The sequence below is a fragment of the Phyllobates terribilis genome, unplaced genomic scaffold (genome assembly GCF_046119375.1).
Source record: "Phyllobates terribilis strain yellow unplaced genomic scaffold, ASM4611937v1 Scaffold_1__5_contigs__length_1240528914, whole genome shotgun sequence".
Classification (NCBI taxonomy): Eukaryota; Metazoa; Chordata; class Amphibia; order Anura; family Dendrobatidae; genus Phyllobates; species Phyllobates terribilis.
Genome location: NW_027362761.1, coordinates 497,560,261 through 497,583,737, shown reverse-complemented (window position 1 = coordinate 497,583,737; position 23,477 = coordinate 497,560,261). Strand labels below are relative to the sequence as shown.

Sequence of the window (23,477 nt, the reverse complement as noted above, 5' to 3'; positions counted from 1 at the left end):
GCAGAACTAGGTTGTAAGCACATACTGAGAGTTGTAGTTACACAACAGCTGGACAGGCACATGTTGCACATTAGTGCTATATAGTAGAGATGTGCTTCAAATGAGTGATTTAGGATACTGTAAAGTTTGTGTTATATGGCCGTATACAGTTTCATCCCGGAACCTTGTCTTTTTTTCACAGGCTCCGCAAATAAAGAGACAAGCAATCCTTTTGCCAACGGTATTAGGTCTACACGGGGGAATTCATTGTTCGATGTATCAGTTCATGCTGCAATTCGACACAGGAAATGGAAACTACTAACTGGAAATCCAGGTATCACTTATCTGTTCTACCGAGGCTTATACACCCGATACTCCAAACTCTATTACCCCTTGTAATACAGACATTCAATACTCTCCTCTCAGACAGTTTCATTGTATCAAAAACTCAGACTACATAGAATAATAATTATATTTTTTACAATCGGTTTTCTACTATAGTGGCTATGACTGATATTGCACAAATTGCAGGCTGACAGTAAACCATAAGGATAAATCTGCCATATTGTATGAAATGTGGGCATCTGTAAATGCTATCGCTCTTTTATAAAGTGTCAGGAGTTAACTCGCCATAGTGTATAAAGTTAGTAAAGAGTTATTCAAATCTTCTTACATGGCTATTGTTTGACAGTTCACTTGTGCAATTTACTGTTTGTAAAAATTTGCAGCTGTTCTTGATATTGACACTTTTTTTCTTTTATTTACAGTTCATTGCTTAGGTGACCGACCACCGCTGCTAGCTAGCTTGTAAACACAGTGCTGGCACTGACAGGGTTAGGAGTAAACAGTGCACACCAGAGATCAGGTCAGGTTTAAAGCAGTACTTACAAGCTCAATAGAAAAGAGCTGCTTGTAAGCACTGTGCACATTAGGCCACTGTTGCTAGACAGCATTGGTGGTCTGTCTCTTAGAAAACAAGCTGTAAGTAAAGAAAAGTATTAATATCTTAAGAATGGCAGAAAATTTGAATACACTGTAAATAGCAAAATTGCCCGTTTTTACAAGCACTATCTGACAATATCCATCTATAAATATGCGTCAAATAAGTGTCAACATGTCAATCGGCAGATATCCGGGGCCCCAGGCAAGAAGTTTGGGGCCGGAGTCCTGGATTTTTAATGCTAACAACACCCTAGTAAAAACAGACAGATAATCGCAGGTTTGAGTCCCCTAGGGGGACAAAAAAATAATTAAAACTAAAATATATATATTAGATATAAGTTTGAATCACTCTACCCTTTTGCCAATTAAAAAAAAAATTATATATATTTATTTTTTTCCCTATTTTTAAGTACAGTATGTGGTAACATGAATATGGTTCTTGGAAAAAGATGAGCAAAACCTAAGTCCAAAAATAAAAATTGGCTGCATTCTTAAGGGGTCAAGAACACCCAGTCCCAATAACTGGCTGGTGTAATCATCCCTGGGAACAACCAACGAAGGAGTAACACTAATCATATGTTTTCTGCAGCTTAAAAAATAGTCGCTGGGTGTGGAGGATTCTCTGAGAGGTGTCCATAAAGACCGTAAAATTAACATTAAATAAAAAGGGCCAATATCTCTGGAAACATATGGCAGCCTCAGCTCATATATTTGAGGTTATTCATGGTTGTCTGAGGACTGTTCTGCCATGCTGAACGCACTTGGGCAAATCATCAAGATCATCAAGATCCGCTGCTGACAGCTACCTCTGCAGTTGACGATCAATGGCGTCCCAGATGTGCTTGATGGTAGACAAGTTTGGAGTCCCTGGAATGAAAATTAGAGGTCATGAAGAGGTTTTTCCGAGTGAACCTCACACTGGTCCTACTGCCAGGATTATGGTGTACAGCTTACATTGATTTGGTGGTGTCCTTAATCAACACGACAATACCATGTTGCTCGTGCTACTGTGAACAGCCTGTGAGGCTTAAACATGCTATCGTGGTCTACAGCATCTCCGGACTTGTCTCCCATTGAGCACATCTGGGACATCATTGGCAGTTGCAGGGGGAGCTGCCAGCTGCAGTTCTTGATGATTTCCGTGACCACTTGCATTCATTAATAACCTTATTGATAGCAGCCTAAGCTGTAAGTGCGGGGATTTCTGTGTTTGGCGCTCATACTCAATACTGGAGAAATCGAGATGTTTTAAAAATTTTATTTCCATTTTTTCATCATTTCCATATCAGTAACATGTCTTTCCATGCTGTGATTTCCATAATTCCACGTCTTTTCCTTCTGAATCTTGTAATTTCAATGTCGAGGAGTGTATGTGTTTCTCAGTTGCGTTCTCACACCCCAGTTTCCCCAAATGCCAATGTCAATGTAAACCCAACACCTGGAATCTGAACTACTGTACGTAGAACTGTTTAGCTTCAGCCTTCACATTTCTATGACTTATAAAAGTCACGATTTAGGAAGTCCATAGTATTTATTTTACTTTCTCTTTTTTTTGTGCCATGATATAAACACTATGAAATGTGCCATGAAAATCTGGTTTAAAAGCCGTATAGCACAAAGCCCATTGCTCTGCAGTGCCATCTCCGCAGCTCCACATTGCTGCCCTTTATTTATGTGGATTTACATTCCATGGTGCTGAAGCAATGTATTCCACAGTAACGTCTAATGTGTGTTCAGCAATCTGCAGTGTTTGCTCAGCAAAATGATTCTGCCTGCAGACTTTTCAGTTACATCTTAAATATTTAGAATACAAAGACCAAATTTTCAATTATGTAAATCCATTTTGTCTTTTGCCTTTTTCCATGGACATAAAAGCTTTAACCTCTCTATAATTTTGTCTAGAGATTATTATATCTAAATACAGCGGCTTGTATTCACTCCTTTTTATCTATTTTATTACATTACAGTCTGTGTTTAAATATTTTTGCAATCCGATTTATGTGTGATGCATCAGCATTAAATTTATGGGATCAAATAACTAAAAATTGTCACGTGCATACGTATTCACTCCTTTTGCTATGAAGCCCTTAAAAAATTCTGCAATCTAAATGTTACATGATTTTTCAGTATATACACACCTTTTCTGAAAGGCCACAAAGGCCGCAACACCATTAAGCAAGAGGCACCATTAACCAAACCAAACCACACCATGAAGACCAAGGAGATCTCTAAACAAGTCAGGGACAAAGTTGTTGAGAATTACAAATCAGGGATGGGTTATAAAAAAAACAATATCCCAATCTTTGATGATCCCTCGGAGCACCATCAAATCCATTATCATCAAAATTGTAAGGCTCGTTTTGCGTTTGCCAAAAGACATGTGGGAGACTCCCTAAATGTATGGAGGAAGGTGCTGTGGTCAGATGAGACCAAAATTGTACTCTTTGGCCACTGAGGCAAACTATATCTGGCTCCAAACCATTATAGCTTATCACCCCAAGAACACCATCCCGACAGTAAAACATGGTGGTGGCAGCATCATGCTGTGGAGATATTTTTTGGCAGCAGGGACAGGAAAAATGGTGCGAGTCGAGGGGAAGATGGATAGTGTGAAATACATGGATATTCTTGAGCAAAACCTGTTTGTCTATCAGTGATTTTAGACTGGGGCGGAGGTTCACCTTCCAACAAGACAATGACCCAAAGCATACTGCTAAAGCAACATTCGAGTGGTTTTAAGGGGAACGTGTAAATGTTTTGGAGTGGCCTAGTCAAAGCCCAGACCTTAATCCAATTGAGAATCTGTGGTCAGACTTGAAGATTGCTGTTCACCAAAGGAAACCATCTAATTTGAAGGATCTGGTGCAGTTTTGCCTTGAGGAATGGGCAAAAATCCCAGTGGTAAGATGTAGAAAGCTCATAGAGAGTTATCCAAAGCGACTTGCAGCTTTAATTGCCATAAAAAGGAGGCTATACAAAGTACTGAGTTTAGGGGGCTGAATAGTTTTGCACACTGAAGTTTTCAGTTATTTTGTCTTATTTGTTGTTTGCTTCATAATAAAAAGAAAACCAAATATTCATAGTTGTAGGCATGTCCTTTACATGAACTGATGCAAACCCTCAAAAAAAACCTGAAGGGAACAGACGGAAATTGGATACCCAGGCAAAGTAAAGTATGTTTCTGCTTGTTTTCACGCTCTCCACTATAGTCCTCCACTTTCTACTACTCCTAGTAATGAACTCTTCATCTCTCCCTCAATCCTCCCCATCCATCTCGCCTCCTCCTTGGAACTATTCCTCAACATACAATCCTGGGTCTCCAAACTCAGACCGCCACCTCATGCCCTCTCCTGCCCGCACCTGCTAACACTTTCTCTGCTCCTTCTGACTGCCAGCGATATCTCTCCAAATCCTGGCCCTCCTCACCACATCTCTACAGTCAGTTCCGTCTCCTATCCACGATCTGTCACAAACTCTCGCAACCTTTCGAACCTTATATCCATCTTCCCAGCCCCTGCTTCCCCAGTTCCACTAACATGAGCTCTATGGAATGCTCGCTCTGTCTGCAACAAACTTTCCTACATCCATGATCTTTTCATTACTAACAAACTTTCCTTCCTCAGCATCACTGAAACCTGGCTCATCCCCTCTGACACGGACTCTCCAGCTGCACTTTCGTACGGTGGATTCCACATTTCCTACACCCCCCGCCTCAGCGGTAAGCATGGTGCAGGAGTAGGTTTTCTCCTGTCAGATAACTACACATTCACCCAAATCCCACTGCTGCCCTCCGTTACTCTCCCCACTTTTGAGGTGCACTGTGTGCGCATATACTCCCCCTCCAACCTCCAACTGGCCGTCATTTACCGTCCCCCAGGGCCAGCCACCACTTTCTTCGACCACTTCACCACCTGACTACTTCACTTCCTTTCTGCTGACATCCCCACTGTCATCATGGGTGACTTCTAATCCTCATTGACACTTCCCACTCATCTGTCTCTAAGCTTCTATCCCTCACTTCCTCCTTCGGCCTTGCTCAGTGGTCTTCTGCCCCCACTCACAAAGATGGCCACACACTGGACCTCATCTTCACCCACCTCTGTTCCCTATCTAACCTCTCTAACTCTCCCTCTGTCTGACTACATCTTACTTACATTCTCTTCCCTCTTTTCTCCAGGTGCACAATCCCCACTCCACAAACTTGCGCACCCTCGCTGAAATCTCAAACACCTTGACCTACACTCACTCTCTGAATTCCTCCTCCCTCTTACAGGCATAAGTTCATTACACGATGCAGATGCTGTTGCCGCTTTATATAACATCACAACAGCTGCAGCTCTCAATTCGGTCACCCCCCTCACACATACAATAGCTCGCACACTCAACACGCAACCCTGGCACACCAACCTGACTAAAGAACTGCAAAGGGCCTCCAGGGTTGCTGAGCGAAGATGGAAAAGGTCCCACTCCAACGAGCATTTCATCGCATTCAAACAGTCCCTTACTTCTTTCAAGTTCTCACTCACTGCAGCAAAACAAATCTACTTCTCATCTATCATAACCTCCCTGTCTCACAACCCTAAACAGCTATTCAACACTTTCAATTCTCTCCTCCATCCCCCAGCGCCTCCTCCCTCTCCTCTCATATCAGCCGAACACTTTGCCTCATTCTTCAAGCAGAAGATTGACACCATCAGACAGAGCTTTTGCCTAAAGTCCTCCACAGCCCCTCCTCATATCTACTCAACCCTCCTCCTCCAAAACCAGCTTTTCCACCATTATGGACAATCAAGTTTCCTCTTTACTCTCCAAATCACACCTCACCACCTGCGAACTTGACCCAATCGTGTCCCACCTCATCCCTAACCTTACCACAATCCTCATCCCAACCCTAACCCACCTTTTCAACCTGTCACTATTAACTGATGTCTTCCCCTCATGCTTCAAACATACCTCGATCAAACCCATCCTCAAAAAGCCCTCCCTTAACCCATCCTCTCTGACTAGCTATCTCCCCATATCACTTCTCCCCTACACCTCAAAAACTAATTGCCAAATCCAAGTGATACTACTCTGTCCTCCTCCTCCTGGACCTGTCATCTGCCTTCGACACAGTGGACCAGTCCCTCTTACTACAGACTCTTTCATCTCTTGGCATCACAGACTTGGCCCCATCTTGGACCTCCTCATACCTAACAGACTGGACATTCAGTGTCTCCCACTCACACACCACATCCTCATCTCGCCCCCTTTCTGTCGGTGTCACCCAAGGTTCAGTCCTAGGACCCCTGCTCTTCTCCATCTACACCTTCGGCCTGGGACAGCTCATAGTCTCACGGCTTTCAGTATCATCTCTATGCTGACGACACACAGATCTACCTCTCTGGACCTGATATCACCTCCTTACTAACCAGAATCCCACAATGTCTGTCCGCTATTTCATCCTTCTTCTCTGATAAATTTCTAAAACTTAACATGGATAAAACTGAATTCATCATCTTTCCACCATCTCATTCATCCCACCCACCTGACCTATCTATCAACGTCAATGGCTGCCCACTCTCCCCAGTCCCACAAGCTTGCTGCCTCGGGGTAACTCTGGACTGTGATCTCTCCTTCAAACCATATATCCAAACCCTTTCCACTAACTTACGACTCCACGTCAAAAATATCTCCCAGATCTGCACATTCCTCAACCACGAATCTGCAAAAATACTAATGCACTCCCTCATCATCTTGCGCCTCGACTACTGCAACCGCCTGCTCTGTGGCCTCCCTTTCAACACTCTTGCACCCCTCCAATCTATCCTAAACTCTGCTGCCTGACTAAGCCACTTGTCCCCCCGCTATTTCCCAGACTCACCTCTCTGTCAATCCCTTCGCTGGCTCCCTATTACCCAGAGACTCCAGTTCAAAACCCTAACCATGGCATACAAAGCCATCCACAACCTATCTCCTCCATACATCTGTGACCTAGTCTCTCTGTACTTACCTGCACGCATCTTCCGATCTTCACAAGATCTCCTTCTCTACTCCCCTCTTATCTCCTCTTCCCACAATCGCATACAAGATTTCTCCCGTGCTTCCGCCCTACTCTGGAACTCTCTACCCCAACACATCAGACTCTCACCTACCGTGGAAACCTTAAAAAGGAACCTGAAGACCCACTCTTCTGACATGCGTACAACCTGCAGTAACCCTCGCTCCACCATACCGCTGCACGACCAGCTCTGCCTTCACCCACTGTGTCGTCACCCATCCCCTGTAGATTGTGAGCCCTCGCGGACAAGGTCCTCTCTTCTCCTGTACCAGTCACTGACTCTTATTGTTCTAGATTATTGTCATTGTTTTTGCTATGTATACCCCTTTCACATGTAAAGCTCCATGGAATAAATGGCGCAATAATAATAAATAATAATAGTAATATTTGCTGTGAGTGATGTAATAAAATGAAAACCCCATAAATCGGAATAAAATCTCCACATAATGTTTTCACGTATCCATTGCCTCGGTTTTTAGACACTTGGGGCCTAATTCATCATTGTATTTTCGTCATTTTTTTACATTAATTCCTCTCAGTGGCTTTTTAATTTGCATCAAGTGTTTTCTGTTACTTAATCTTTTGTTTGTTTTTTTTACATTAATATGACTTTTCCAGATGATTTAGGCTGATTCATGAAATGTGACTTTTTAAAAATATGTATATACACTACCGTTTAAAAGTTTGGGGTCACCCAGACAATTTTGTGTTTTCCATGAAAACTCATACTTATATTTATCAAATGAGTTGCAAAATGATTAGAAAATATAGTCCAGACATTGACAAGGTTAGAAATAATGATTTTTATTTGAAAGAATAATTTTTTCCTTCAAACTTTGCTTTCGTCACAGAATGCTCCTTTGCAGCAATGACAGCATTGCAGACCTTTGGCATTCTAGCTGATAATTTGCTGAGGTAATCTTGAGAAATTTCCCCCCATGCTTCCTGAAGTTCCCCCCCACAAGTTGGATTGGCTTGATGGGCACTTTTTGCGTACCATACGGTCAAGCTGCTCCCACAACAGCTCAATGGGGTTAAGATCTGGTGACTGCGCTGGCCACTCCATTACAGATAGATAGAATACCAGCTGCCTGTTTCTTCCCTAAATAGTTCATGCATAATTTGGAGGTGTGCTTTGGGTCATCATCCTGTTGTAGGATGAAATTGGCTCCAATCAAGCGCTGTCTACACGGTATGGCATGGCGTTGCAAAATGGAGTAATAGCCTTCCTTATACAAAATCCCATTTACCTTGTACAAATCTCCCACTTTACCAGCACCAAAGCAACCCCAGACCATCACATTACCTCCACCATGCTTGACAGATGGCGTCAGGCACTCTTCCAGCATCTTTTCAGTTGTTCTGCGTCTCACAAATGTTCTTCCGTGTGATCCAAACACCTCAAACTTTGATTCGTCTGTCCATAAAACTTTTTTCCAATCTTCCTCTGTCCAATGTCTGTGTTCTTTTGCCCATATTAATCTTTTCCTTTTATTAGCCAGTCTCAGATATGGCTTTTTCTTTGCCACTTTGCTGTGAAGACCAGCATCCCAGAGTCGCCTCTTCACTGTAGACGTTGACACTGGCGTTTTGCATGTACTATTTAATGAATCTGCCAGTTGAGGAGCTGTGAGGCGTCGATTTCTCAGACTAGAGACTCTAATGTACTTGTCTTGTTGCTCAGTTGTGCAGCGGGGCCTCCCACTTCTCTTTCTACTCTGGTTAGAGCCTGTTTTTGTTCTCCTCTGAAGGGAGTAGTACACACCGTTGTAGGAAATCTTCAGTTTCTTGGCAGTCTTTCGCATGGAATAGCCTTCATTTCTAAGAACTAGTATAGACTGTCGAGTTTCACATGAAAATTCTCTTTTTCTGGCCATTTTGAGAGTTTCATAGAACAGACAAATGTAATGCTCCAGATTCTCAACTAGCTCAAAGGAAGGTCAATTTTATAGGTTTTCAAATCAGCCAAACCGTTTTCAGCTGGACTAACATACTTGTGCAAGGGTTTTCTAGGGTTTTCTAAACATCCATTAGCCTTCTTACACAGTTAGCAAACACAATGTGCCATTAAAACACTGGAGTGGTGGTTGTTGGAAATGGGTCTCTATACACCTATGTAGATATTGCAATAAAAACAAGACGTTTGCAGCTAGAATAGTCATTAACCACATTAACAATGTATAGAGTGTATTTATGATTCATTTAATGTTAGCTTCATTGAAAAAAAAAGTGCTTTTCTTTCAAAAATAATGAAATTTCTAAATGACCCCAAACTTTTGAACGGTAGTGTATATTTTTTTTTTAAGCAGATGATCACAAGTTTTGCCTGGGCTGATTTTTATATGACAGAAGTTTTTATGCAACTTTTACAATATTTTGCTGAACATGCACCTTTTTCTTCGAAAAAAAGGTGTAGAAAAGGTTAAAGAAAAAATTAGTTTTTTTGTTTGTGCGAAATTCATTCATGATAAAGTTACATCCACATCTTGTACTTTTTGTGCAGGTTGTGATCGCTGGTTTCCTCCACCTAATTCTTCAGACATTCACGACTTCCCGTCATTTGAGTCTCCAGGAAAGAATCTCTGGTTATTTGATATTGTCCATGATCCTGAAGAGAGGTACGACTTATCAGATAAATATCCTGAAGTGGTGAAGAAGCTTCTTTCCCGTCTGGAGTACTACAACAATCATTCTGTTCCCATCGATTACCCAGATGATGACCCCAGATGTGACCCCGAAGCTTCTGGTGTCTGGGGCCCTTGGGGATAATGTTTTGTATGGCGCGAAGATACACCTATATTAAAATCAGGAGGATGTGTCACTTACTAGGTTGCTTGCTGTAGTTTTGATAATCTCTTTTTAATAAAACAGTGATTTTATCACTAGAGGACTAGTAAACCTTCTGCAATGTAGTCCTCCATATTCATGAATGCTGTATAACTATGCCCCCACCACTGATTGGCAGTTTCCTGCCTATGCACTGTGTTCACAGAAAGCTGCCAATCAGTGGTGTGAGCGGGGGTATACAGAGCTCAGCATTCAGAGAACTTGTAAATCTGCATCAGAGAAAGAGATTTTCAAAATTGCAGCAAGCAGCCCAGTAAGTGATACAACGCTGAGATCAGGGTCTCTGCCCCTACATTATGCTGCTCTCAGATGGGGCAGAAAAACCTGGTGACAGGTTCCCTTTAATGAGACGAATCATCTCAGCCGAAGACTTTGCCTCATTCTTCAAGCAGAAGATTGACACCATCAGACAAAGTTTTTGCCTAAAGTCGTTTTGTTAAAGATCTTTGTAATAGTTCGTATGTACACCCCTTTTTCACATGTAAAGCGCCATGGAATAAATGGCGCTAGAATAATAAATAATAATAATAAATGTGTCGAAAATCAAAAAAAATGTCCCGGGAACCAAAATTCTTCAGGAGATGTCCACCTTATTCATTATTAGCAGTGGAGCCTTCCGATACCTGAAATCTTCTGAGTTGTTAGACCTCTCCTTATCTAATCTAACAAGTAGTTTTGGAGTCCAGCATTGAATAATATTCACAGCAGCACTGATGGTGTTGGCGGAAATAGGTGGCATCAGCGGTCGGGGCAGGCAGTGTGACTACTTGGGATCTGTCAAATTGGGAAGGATCAGTGGTAATGGTTGCCAATATTGGCACCTGGGGTCCTAGGATTGGGGTGGTGGGCAATATTTTAGATGTTACAGCCGTTCTATTGACAATCAGTTCTGTATATACATTTTCTACCTGATTTTTATTCCTAGCCTTCTGCTGATTGAAGCCAACTGTCTTTACTGAGGACCTCAAAAGATTTATTTTGTTAATCTTAAAATATTTGTAATGGCTGTGAAAATATTTTGCTGTCGATGATGATTTATTTACCTGATTTAAAAGAATATTAAAATAACTATTCTATATTCCTAATATGTTGACTTGTTCTTTTTATGGGGATTTCATGCTGTTGAGTTATCCTATGCATTACAGTGAATATCTGCTGACCTGCAAAAAAAAAAAAAAAAAGGCGTGTGCTGTGTATTTGGAAATCTACAAACCTCTACATACTGAATTTTGTGGATGAGGTGTCCCCCATGTATGGGCATTGTTCTGGGAACTGCCACAGGTTTACTGCAATTCTGCATCAAAAATCTGTTGCAATTTCACTACATCTGATCCTGTGATCTAATCTACTGGAAATCGATAATCTACTGTAGTTAAGATGGAGAACAAAATGGTAACATAAGATCGGTGCAAGCTCTTGTAAGTATATAGCTTTTATTACGTAGACTTAAAGGACCTATGTTTTAATATAAAAGTTTACAATAGGTTTATTCTAGAATGCAAGCGAGCACAAAGCAGGTAAATCTATTCAACCATAAGAAGCTCTCCACCTATATGTATCTGCAGAAAATCTGAGTGATGGCACAGGCTTAGGGCAGGCGTGGATGAGCTTATTTGCTTATTTGCTGTCTGAGTGCGATCTGACAAAACATCGGATTGCACTCGGACCAATGTTAGTCTATGGGGCCTTGCACATGTCTGTTTTTTGTTCCTCAAACAGTCTCTGTATGCCCGAGTTTGATCCAATATGCAAGTCAATGAGATTGTGGAAAAAAATCGGACTGCACTCGGATGACATTGGAGTGCAGTTCTATCTCGGCGCATTGACAAAATGGTGAAAATGGAGAAGTTTTTATTCCCAATCTTCTCATCCGAGAGAATCTGTTCACACTAGGCTGACAGTCCGATCATCGTTTGATCAGAATGTCATTGGCATAATTGGCTTGATTTTCTCGGATGAGCGAATCTGCAACCGTCTGTCTTACCCTTAGGACAGGTGCAGACGAGCGTATTTTCGATGCGATCCAACAAAACATCGGATTGCACTCAGACCAATGTTAATCTATGGGGCTGTGCACATGTCCAATTTTTTCTTCGGATTGTCCAAGGTAATAAAATGCTGTATACCTGAGTTTGCTCCAATATTTGGGTGGCACTCGGACATTCAATTCAAGGAGTGCGTGGGAAACATCGGACTGCATTCGAATGATATCTGAGTGCAGTCCGATTTCCGCACACCCAGAGAATGGACAAGATGGAGACATTTTTTTCTCCATCTTCTCATCTGACAGAATGGGATCACACTATGTTCACACTTTGATCAGAGTTTGATGAGACTGTAATTAGCATGATCGGCCCGATTCTCTTGGATCAGAGACTTTACAGTCGCCTGCACCTGCCCTTAGATAGGGACTGGCCTGGCCAGACTGCTGTAAAGCTGTGTCAGCAGATGAGCTGGGTCCATGGACTCATTGCTATGGATGTTCTGCAGCAGTTACAGCCTTTTATATGAGGTTGACAGGCTAGAATAGTGTATGCAATGGCAAAACCAAAAAATACTGTGCATATCAACTAACGCACTAGGAGTGTGATAGCCGGGGTGTGCCTATAGTTCACACTGCCCTGCGCTCCACCACTGAACACCACCCCATTAGCTCTCTTGGCATGTCTGTTCTAGTAAACACTTGTATTCCTGTGTCAACACCACACCAGCACAGAAAAGGTTTAAAATAAGAAAAAACAACTCTGAGTAGACCATCTTAAAAAAAATACCTAGACTATGTTCACATGCAGCGTTTTTTGTAGCGTTTTTTTAATGCAAATTAAAAGCTGCTTTTTACAGTACCAGCAAAAGCTATGAGATTTCAGAAATCCCATGCATATGTTTTTGTTTTTTCCTGACTGAATTTGAGAACCTCTGTGTTTATGAAAAAAAAAAGAAGAAATCTGCAGCGTATCAATTCTTTCAGCATTTTTTCACCCATAGACGCACACCCATGCTGTGTGTGCCTTAGGCTGTGTTCTCTTGATGAGATTTTGGTGACTTTTTTTCTTATCTTCGCTGCATCAAAAAAGCGTCTTACTGCTCCAGCAAAGTGGATGGGATTTCTTGAAATCTCATGCCACTTGTGCTTTTATTTTACGTTGCGTAAACTGCCCTGTAACTTCCGATTAGCAAATGATGTCAGACAAGTGTTTATAAAGGGCAAGAATTGTGAATGGTTGAATAGTGATCCTAACATCGTACCATCGAACATCGTGCGCTGTGTTCACACAGACAATCTGAAGTGTAGATGTGTTCAAAAAAAGGAAAGTATTGTACAAACCTTTCCAATGATTCTGTACAAAGAAAATTCAACCGAATTCGCAATAGTGTTCATTAATTACCGTAGTTTCACGGGTTTATTTTACCAGTAGCATTTGCAATAATGATGATCATCACAACACGAATCCTCGTTCCAATGCACTGACTACTACTGACTAATTGCCTCGGAACATGATCAAACAATCAAAAACCTATTTAGGACTTGAATTTCCTCTCCTCCTCCTTTTTGCCGGTCAAGTCATTGAGGGAACGAACGATCTCTATTTACATTGCACAAGTTTCCAAAGATGAACAAGAATTTTTTTGCTCCCCGATACTATTTCATGCACGATAAACTAGTGTCTTTAGACACATCGTTGAATCGCTCTGCGCATTCACATTACACAATTCTGTTGACCAATAGGTCATTAACGTTACAATCTGAAGGATTATCGGTCAATGTAAATGTGCCTCACCACTAGCAATCTGTTTGGCTCCCGTTAGACCATGACTACATCATTTCAAGTAATGTAAAGGACAGCGAAGTTTGTAAATATTTTTTTGGTGTGCTTTAGCCCCTTTATAGTAGTGTTGATGGTGGGAATCCAGGTCCTGAGACCCCCATTGATTGTTCAAACCAAGCGGCAGAAGTACTCAGCATGTCCTTGAGCAAGAGCATTAAACTCGCTCAATAAATGTCTACAGATCCATGTACTGCTCTGCTCATGCTTAAAGGGAACCTGTCACGTCCTTTATTACTATTAAACTGCCCCCAGTGTCTCGTTAGTGCATCACTAACCTGTTTTTCTCAAGCAAAACATCTCAGTATTTAGCTCAAAAATAACTTTTTATACTTCGGATTCAGTCATAGAGGTGGGCATCTCTTGATTTTCAGTCACGGTCAATCAAATGCGTTTTTAAATTCTCCACGCCCATAGTATTATCATTCCTTCCCGTCACTGCAATCTCCCAGCAGATCCTGCGCTTGCGCAATGACGCTCATGACGCGCCCCTGGGCCTGTGTCGCGCTGCGTTGCGCACGCGGGAGCTTACCCGGAGCCGGATCTGTTTAGGGTTGTAGTCTCGTGGCGGTGACCCGGTCCGTGCCCAGGGAGTCAAACTGGACGGCAGTCTGTTAGCGGTAGAAAATGGTTGATGACTACGCCACCCGTTGAATGCAGCCAGGGGGCTGCTGCTGCAGGGCAGACCGCTGAGGCCGGTGGAAGGATGGTGCAGCGTGATAGTATAACCCCCAACGGGAGGGGTATGGCCTCAGGGCAGCCGACGTGGATGATGGGGGTAGCAGGAACCACTCAGAGACGGTATGGTAGCGTTCAGGGTCTTTACTGGTAACAACGATAGACCCTCCCGGAGTACTTGCTAGCGAACGGGGCCTGGTCAGTCCTTGAGCAGATGGGATCTCCCCTGGCCAGGCGTAGTTGTAGGCCTCCCAAGCTGACTGTACTCTTCTGGCTACCTTGCTAGAAGCTGATGTAAGTAGCCCACGTCCCTGAGTGTACCGTGTGGTGCTCACCCGTATGGCCGGTGACTCGGGGCCTTCTAATGGCTTCCGCTCCACGATGGCGGTGCTGGTCCCACGCGTGTGACCGGGCCTTCGGGCTTCTGGGCCAGGGGACCTGAAATCCCCTGCCTGACGGATTCTGCTGCTGGGTAGAAGTTAGTCCCCACAGCCTCGGACTCCGGGTCCGGTAAAGAATCTTCTTAGTCAGGGCGAGCTCTTTAGCTGCCAGCCCCTGACTACTTGTGACTCTGCTGCTTCCTATGCTGCTCTTGTCTCTACTCTTCCTGGACTCACTAACCCTGCCTCAGCCCCGGGTTTATACAGGGGAAGTTCTTCCCCTCCCAAGGCTGGGCAGGAGGTGTGGCATGCACAGGATCCCTGACCAAAGGACCTCCCACCTGCTCTCAGACGTAATATCTCTATCACTGTGACAACCAGACCCCTGGGGTGTCACACTCCCCCCTAGTGAAATTTAGTACTCCGGGACTAAACACTTTTTAGAAAAATATAACAAGGTATATCAAAGAACAATAAAATACAATAAGGAAACACAATAAGATGGTCACGGATGTCCGCAACCGGGTGCAGTCTTTGAAGAAAAGCAAAGGTGTCCATTTCACCAACACAGGGAGACGTAACCAGGTAGGGGTCTGTCCTACCCCGAGTCCTTAACAGTCTCTAGTCCATCCTGGGTTACGCTCCAACTATATACAAAGGATTCCCGGTAAATCCACCGAAGACTCCTAAAAACAACTAGAAACACAAAATTACACACAAGCAACAATAAACAGGTAAACATTGTAAAACAACTTAAACATTTAGATCCTCCAACGTGCGGGTAACTGGCCTCTAGTGGCCCTAGTGGACCTACGGAGCTGACTGTCTGGCCCTGAACTACAGGGTGTAGGAGCTGTCAAGGGTAAACTGGGCAGCTGTCTACCGGCTCTTTGTCTCACTAGGGGTACGGCAGGCTCACTATAAGCAGAGGGTGGATTCTCCTGTTCCGCTTGGGTGGAGTCTTCTGCCTCCTGGACCGGCTGCTCTTCCAGCTCTACCCATTGCTCCGTAGGTTCTTGGGATGATGGTTGGAGGAAGGTGAGTACGGGTACCACAACTGCACCATTGACTTGAGTCCAAGACCGAGGGAAGTCCCCGAGCACGGTACTAACCATATCTTCCCTTTCTTCCACGGGTCGATGGTCTTCCTGTTCCTCCTCAGGGTTCCTCAGTTGTTCGGGGCACTTCTTCAGGTGGTCCCGGGATACAATGGCTGTGGTTTCCCCTCCGTCTTTACTGATGGTACAGACCTTCGGGTTCTCGTGGCTTGAGGGCAGTACGATGTACGGGTCCTTCTCCCACTGGTCGTCCAACTTGTGGAGCCGTCTCTTCCTCTTCAAGACCTGCTCTCCGGGTACCAGGGGAACAGCGGGAGCATACTGGTTGTAAGTCTTCTCTTGTCTTTCCCTAGCCTGACAGAGACTTCGCTCCACGCTCTCCTGTACTTTCCGGTACTGCTGCTGCCTCTCTGTGTCCCAGTCCGTTTCTGGTGAAGTGTCCTCGGGCGTCAGGACTCCCATTTCCAGGTCAACAGGTAACTTACCAGGTCTTGCCCTCATTAGGTAAGCCGGGGTACAGTTGGTGGAACCTACCGGGATGTGGTTGTATAGGTCCACCAGATCGGGCAACTTCTCAGGCCACAGACTGCGTTCTTCCAGGGGCAACGTTTTTAGAAGATCCATTACCACCTGGTTCATTTTCTCACAAAGTCCATTAGTTTGCGGATGGTAGGGTGTCGTCCTTATCTTCCGGCAGCCATACAGATTGCAGAATTCCTGGAAGACCTCCGCTTCAAAGGCAGGTCCCTGGTCCGTCAGCACTTGGTCCGGGTACCCGTGTGGACTGCAAAAGTGCTGCTGGAAGGCTCTAGCTGCTGTTCGAGCCGTTAAGTCCTTGACGGGGACGACAACCAGAAACCGGGAGTAATGATCCACGGTGGTTAACGCGTAGACGTAGCCACTTCTGCTGGGGGTCAGTTTTACATGATCCAAGGCTACCAGTTCCAACGGTTGCCGGGTGACGATGGACTGCAGGGGAGTCTTCTGGCTGGCCCGGTCCTTCCTTCTCAGATTGCACGGGCCACAGTCTCTGCACCACTTCTCGATGGTTCCCCTCATGCCTACCCAGTGGAACCGCTCGCGCAGCAGGAACTCCAGCTTTTTCCACCCGAAGTGTCCAGCTCCGTCGTGGTATGCCTCCATCACCATGGCTGCGTCTCTTCGTGGCACCACTACTTGCCAGAGTAGTTCATGCGTCCTGGAGTTAACCATTCTGCGGCACAACTTCCCCTTGTAAAGGAACAGTCGACTCTTCTCTGCCCATAGTTGTTTGGCTTCCTCTGGAGCGTCTGATTCCAGGCTAGCCTCCGGGCGAGTCAGCATCTCCTTCACCAGTCGGACGGCAGGGTCGCTGTCTTGCGTTTCCGCCCAGTTGTAGTGAGGTAAGGGGTTCAACGTAGCAGCCTGCTTACTCCTTACCCGGTGGGAATACTGGATAGTCCCATGACGGTGGAACGCAGGGAGTTCAACTTCTTCCAGTCCCTCCGGATCTTCTCCTCCGTCCGGCAGGTTGGGCATCCTGGACAGGGCGTCCGCGTTGGTATTGGAGCGCCCTGCCCGGTATTTAATTGTGAACTCGTAGTTGGACAGACGGGCCATCCACCTCTGCTCCAGGGCACCGAGTCTTGCCGTGTCCAGGTGTGTCAGCGGGTTGTTATCCGTGTATACGGTGAACCGGGAAGAAGCGAGGTAATGCCTAAAGCGCTCGGTGACTGCCCATACCACGGCCAGGAACTCTAGCTTAAATGAGCTGTAATTTTCGGGGTTCCTTTCGGTGGGTCGCAGTTTTCGGCTGGCATAGGAGATTACTCGTTCTCTCCCCTGCTGAATCTGGGACAGTACGGCTCCTAGCCCGATGTTACTGGCGTCGGTGTAGAGGATGAAGGGCTGGCTATAGTCCGGGTACGCCAAGATTTCATCCCCCGTGAGGGCCATCTTCAGCTGGCGGAAGGACTCTTCTTCTAGCTTTTCCCATTTGAAGGGCGGCTTCTGGTTCTTGGCCTTCCGGGACTGGCCTATCAGGAGGTCCTGCATAGGTGCTGCCTTTTTGGTGAAACCGGGAATAAACCTTCGGTAGTAGCCTACCAACCCTAGGAACTGCCGCACTTCTTTTACGCTGGAGGGGCTTGGCCATCCCTTAATTGCGGTGATCTTATCGGGGTCGGGAGCCACTCCGTCAGCGCTCACCACGTGTCCCAGGTATTGCACCTTTGGTTTCAGGAGGTGACACTTGGAGGGTTTCACCTTTAGGCCGTAACTCGCCAGAGCTTCGAACACCTCCGCCAGGTGTTTCAGGTGGTCCTCATAAGTTTTGGAGTATACGATGACATCGTCCAGGTACAACAGGACCGTCTCGAAGTTTCTGTGGCCCAGACAGCACTCCATTAATCGTTGGAAGGTTCCTGGGGCGTTGCAGAGTCCGAACGGCATGCAGGTGAACTCGCTAAGTCCCATCGGGGTGGTGAATGCGGTCTTCTCCCGGTCCGCCTCTGCTACAGGAACCTGCCAGTACCCGCTAGTGAGATCCAAGGTAGAGAAGAAGTTAGCAGATCTTAAAGCAGCCAATGACTCCTCTATCCTTGGTAAGGGGTACGCATCCTTGTGTGTGATACGGTTGATTTTCCGGTAATCTACACACATCCTCATGGTGTTGTCTTTCTTTTTGACTAAAACTAGTGGGGCTGCCCAGGGGCTACAGCTATCCCGGATTACCCCAGCCTCCTTCATGTCTCTAAGCATCCCCTTGGCGTGTTGGTAATGTGCAGGGGGTACGGGTCGATACCTCTCTTTTATGGGAGGATGATCTCCCGTGGGGATGCGGTGTTCTACCCCCTTGACTCGCCCGAAGTCTAACGGGTGTTTACTAAACACTCTCTCATACTCTTGAACCACCCGATAGACTCCTTGTTTCTGGTGTGAGGGAGTGGAGTCAGTACCCAGATGTAGTTGCTGACACCAGTCCTCCATGTCTTTCTTAGAGCCGTTACCTTCCTCCGGGTGAGATGGAGGCAAGGGTTCCACAGATTGTATAGAATTTTGATTAGTGGTATATAATTTGGCTAGCGTGGCATACCGGGGCAGGTACACTTCCCTCTCCCCGATATTTATTATGCGAACGGGCACCCTCCCATGGCGTACATTGACCACCCCCCGTGCTGTCAAAATGGTGGGCCTACTGTCTGAGTAAACTGGTTCTACCATTGCCTGGTAATCTCTACCTCTCAGACCAATAGCTGCCCGGCACCAAATCATCATTTCACTTTTTGGGGGCATGGCAATAGGAAAAGGGTCACACATTCTTACGCTACCAATCTCACCGCCGGAGAGTTCCACTTGTTGCCGTTGCATCAGTGCCCGGATCTCTTTCTGGAGCACCCGCTGCTCGCCGGAGCTGGCATTCTTGGCAACCTGCTGTAAAAGGAAAATCACCTCTGCAAGACCATTTTCAATTACATTAGTTCCTAGAGTTATTTTTGGGTGACTCTCATGTTTGTCAATATCTACAATGATAAGTCCCTGTGCGGCCAGTTCGACTCTACCAATTTTGATGGTCACCTCTTTAAATCCGATCTGTGGCACGGGCTGACCATTGCTGGCGATGATACTCAAGTCGTCGTCAGGGTAGCGGGTAATATCCGAGTCATTCCAGTACTGCTTGAAGAGCACGTACGGGATGGTGGTGACCTGTGACCCGGTGTCCAGTAGGGCACTCATGGGAATGCCATCCAGTACCACAGGCAAGACTGGACGTCCTCCCACATATCTGTCGCGCCAGTTCGATGGGCCTGGTGATCTTTTTCCTGGGGGTTGGCCCTCTACCCCAGGTTGTGCCCGTTTAAAGAACAGTACCTTTCCATATGTCCGGGTTGATTGCAGCGGCGGCAGATGGGTCGTCCGTCCTCGCTGTATCGGTCACTGGGTCTTCCTCTGGCCGGTGGGGTCCTCCTTGGTCGACGCCACGGGATGTCCTCCGGTCCGGATGCCAGCTGGATCTTCCCTGGAGTGGAAACCTGTAAAGACTGCACAGTTCGGGTTAGCGCAGCAACGCTTTTAGCTAGCTCTTGGACCTGATGGTGTAGGTCTGGAGCCGGGTCATTGTCCAAAGCCTGCGCATCAGCTCCCACAGGCCCTGCTGACAAGGGCGCCGCCTCCTGGTAGTAAGTGGTAGTGGGGCGTCTGTGGGTCACAACGCCACCTGGTGCCGGTTCTCGGAGCACCCGGATGGCTCTGTCCTTGAACTGTGCAAATTCTAGATGAGGGTCCTGTAAGGCCATTGCCCGCAACTGGGTGCGGTGGGCATTGCAATATAAACCCTCTATAAATTGTTCGGTCAACAGCCTGTCCTCGTTTCCCACTCCATTAGGGTCGGTCTGCTTAATGGCCCTCAGGGCCTCTTGTAGGTTGAGTGCATAGTCCCTTATACTCTCATGCGCTCGCTGCTTGCACCCGTAGAATCTAAGTTTAATCTCGGCTGAGGTGCGGGTATCAAAGGTGTCCTTCAGCCGGGTTAGTATCCCTGCGACAGTCTTCCTCCCAGGTGGCCAGGATTTTACTTCCCTTTTGGCTGCCCCAGTTAGTTGGGCCACCAGGATGCTCACTTTTTGCTCTTCTGTGAGGGGGTACACCTGGAAGAGGCTATCCAGCTTTTCTCTAAAGTCATGCAGGGTATGTGACTCCCCTGAGTACTGGGGTAGCCAAGCTGCTCCCGGGATATAGGGCATGGTGAAGGGCATAACTGCAACAGCGGTAGCGCTGGCGGGGGTTGAGGCAGTGGAGCTCTCCTCCGTATCCGACATCTTCCTCCCCCCTAGTGGACCGTGGCCTACCTTGCGATGATCCTGTTCCGTAGGCCGCGGCTCCGCAGTGGATCGTCAGGGTTGAGGACCTTCCGTCGCGCTCCTGTGACGTCGGCGTCTGCTGGGCTCCTTCCAGGACCTTACGCAACGTCCGGACGTGAGGCGGGGCTTCAGTTCTCGCGCGCTTTCGGAGTCCACGCCCCTCTTCTTCCCGCGCGGCGTCCTCAAGATGGCGTCCAATGGCGGGAAAACTCCACGGATGGCGGGAAGAAGGCTGAAGATGGCGCCGGATGGCGGGAAACTTCACCGATGGCGGGAAGAAGGCTGAAGATGGCGCCGGATGGCGGGAATCTTCACCGATGGCGGGAATCTTCACCACTGGTAAGTTTGAACAGTCTTTGCTTTTCAGGCACGCAGTACCCGGTGGTTGCGGGCACGTGATCCTGCCGACTACGCCAAAGTTGACGCACCCCTGGGCCTGTGTCGCGCTGCGTTGCGCACGCGGGAGCTTACCCGGAGCCGGATCTGTTTAGGGTTGTAGTCTCGTGGCGGTGACCCGGTCCGTGCCCAGGGAGTCAAACTGGACGGCAGTCTGTTAGCGGTAGAAAATGGTTGATGACTACGCCACCCGTTGAATGCAGCCAGGGGGCTGCTGCTGCAGGGCAGACCGCTGAGGCCGGTGGAAGGATGGTGCAGCGTGATAGTATAACCCCCAACGGGAGGGGTATGGCCTCAGGGCAGCCGACGTGGATGATGGGGGTAGCAGGAACCACTCAGAGACGGTATGGTAGCGTTCAGGGTCTTTACTGGTAACAACGATAGACCCTCCCGGAGTACTTGCTAGCGAACGGGGCCTGGTCAGTCCTTGAGCAGATGGGATCTCCCCTGGCCAGGCGTAGTTGTAGGCCTCCCAAGCTGACTGTACTCTTCTGGCTACCTTGCTAGAAGCTGATGTAAGTAGCCCACGTCCCTGAGTGTACCGTGTGGTGCTCACCCGTATGGCCGGTGACTCGGGGCCTTCTAATGGCTTCCGCTCCACGATGGCGGTGCTGGTCCCACGCGTGTGACCGGGCCTTCGGGCTTCTGGGCCAGGGGACCTGAAATCCCCTGCCTGACGGATTCTGCTGCTGGGTAGAAGTTAGTCCCCACAGCCTCGGACTCCGGGTCCGGTAAAGAATCTTCTTAGTCAGGGCGAGCTCTTTAGCTGCCAGCCCCTGACTACTTGTGACTCTGCTGCTTCCTATGCTGCTCTTGTCTCTACTCTTCCTGGACTCACTAACCCTGCCTCAGCCCCGGGTTTATACAGGGGAAGTTCTTCCCCTCCCAAGGCTGGGCAGGAGGTGTGGCATGCACAGGATCCCTGACCAAAGGACCTCCCACCTGCTCTCAGACGTAATATCTCTATCACTGTGACAACCAGACCCCTGGGGTGTCACACTCATCTTTCCGGCCATGCGCACTGAATCTAGGTTTACGCCCCAGCTTCATATCCTATGTGCGCATGTTCCGGAGCCAATGACAGTTTGTGAGCGCGTACAATATGCGTGTGTCACAGGTGTATCAGATATGACAGACAATCGCCCTGCAGTTGGTTGCAGGAGATCCCTTTGTTTGGCATTGCAGACACCTTCTTAGCTGTCTCACTCTAGGACCCAGCGGCTACCTCCCTCCTGCTCTAATTCACAATCAGGCCTGGGTGTTTAAATACTTCCTGGTTGCTACAGGGAGGTACCGGTGATATTCACATGACTCCTTGTGAAGGCTTGGAGCAAATGCAGTTCTTACTTCCTCTCTGGTGCTAAGAGGACGTGTGTGCCATCTCTGAAGTCAACTCAAGCTAAGCTACTTCCCCCGTGTCTGTCTTCCCTTGCTGTCTTTAGTTGTCAGTGGGGATCGACTAGCGCTCACCCCCCCTTTCTGTTTCCTGGGCCAAACGCTAGGGAAATACAGGGATAGGTTCCTGTGCTGCGATTGGTGAGGAACCAATATAGGGATGATAGGGGGAGACCGGGTGATATCAGATCAGCCCAGGTGGTCTCCACTTCCCCCTTTCCCTAGTGTATGGGCTCCCTTCACCCATCCCTTCATGTCGCACTTTGTCTTTCCTACACTGTGCGTGACATTGTGCCTGGCTTCCCACTCGCCGCGCTGACGCTCGGCTGCTGCACGCACAGGATATGAAGCTGGGACATACACCTAGATTCATTGCGCATGCCCGGAAAGCTGAGCATCATTGCGCAAGCGCGGAATCTGCTGCAAGATTGCTGTAACGGGAAGGAATGATAATACTATGGGCATGGAAAATTTCAAAACCCATTTGATTGACCATGACTGAAAAGCTAGAGATGCCCAACTCTATGACTGAATCTGAAGGTATGTGGGGCAATCATCAAAGTATAAAAAGTGATTTTTGCGCTAAATACTGGGACGTTTTGCTTGAGATAAACATGTTAGTGATGCAATGTGCACCACTAACAAGACATTGAGGGCAGTTTAATAGTAATAAAGAACGTGACCAGTTCCCTTTAAGGACAAACTGAGTGCTTATCTCTGTGTGAGTTTACAATGGGGTCTTACAACTCACTACAAACAGGGGGCGTAACAGATCAAACATGTTTAGCTGTTTAGTTGCCCTCTAAATTCAATGTATAGGTTATGTATATTTATTTCAAACACTAGAAACATATCTCTGTCAGAAGGTTATGAACCTACTGGAAGGTTTTCCTACACGAGCTTCATTACTAACTGTAGGAATGTCATGCAGGTAATTAATCCACAGTAATGTTATATTTCAGTGTCAGCTTTACTTTTCCAGTAATATCAACTATGTCAATGTGCAATGTAAACTCATTGAGTTAGATTAACTATTATATGATAGCTCTGTAGGAAATTTTCATTTTATGATATATATATTTATATACTTTAGAGAATGA

At 46.6% G+C, this 23,477-nt stretch overlaps 1 protein-coding gene across 1 annotated transcript in view; it reads left to right on the top strand.

Annotated features, from left to right (window-relative positions):
* The window catches only part of ARSB (arylsulfatase B), a 180,906-nt gene extending 170,013 nt beyond the window's left edge, over nucleotides 1-10,893 (top strand). Inside the window, exons 7-8 of the mRNA XM_073680176.1 lie at nucleotides 182-313; nucleotides 9,465-10,893. Of these exons, the coding sequence (XP_073536277.1) occupies nucleotides 182-313; nucleotides 9,465-9,730 (398 nt within the window). The 3' untranslated portion in view covers nucleotides 9,731-10,893. The remainder of the gene's footprint in view (nucleotides 1-181; nucleotides 314-9,464) is intronic.
* Nucleotides 10,894-23,477: the final 12,584 nt, after the last annotated feature.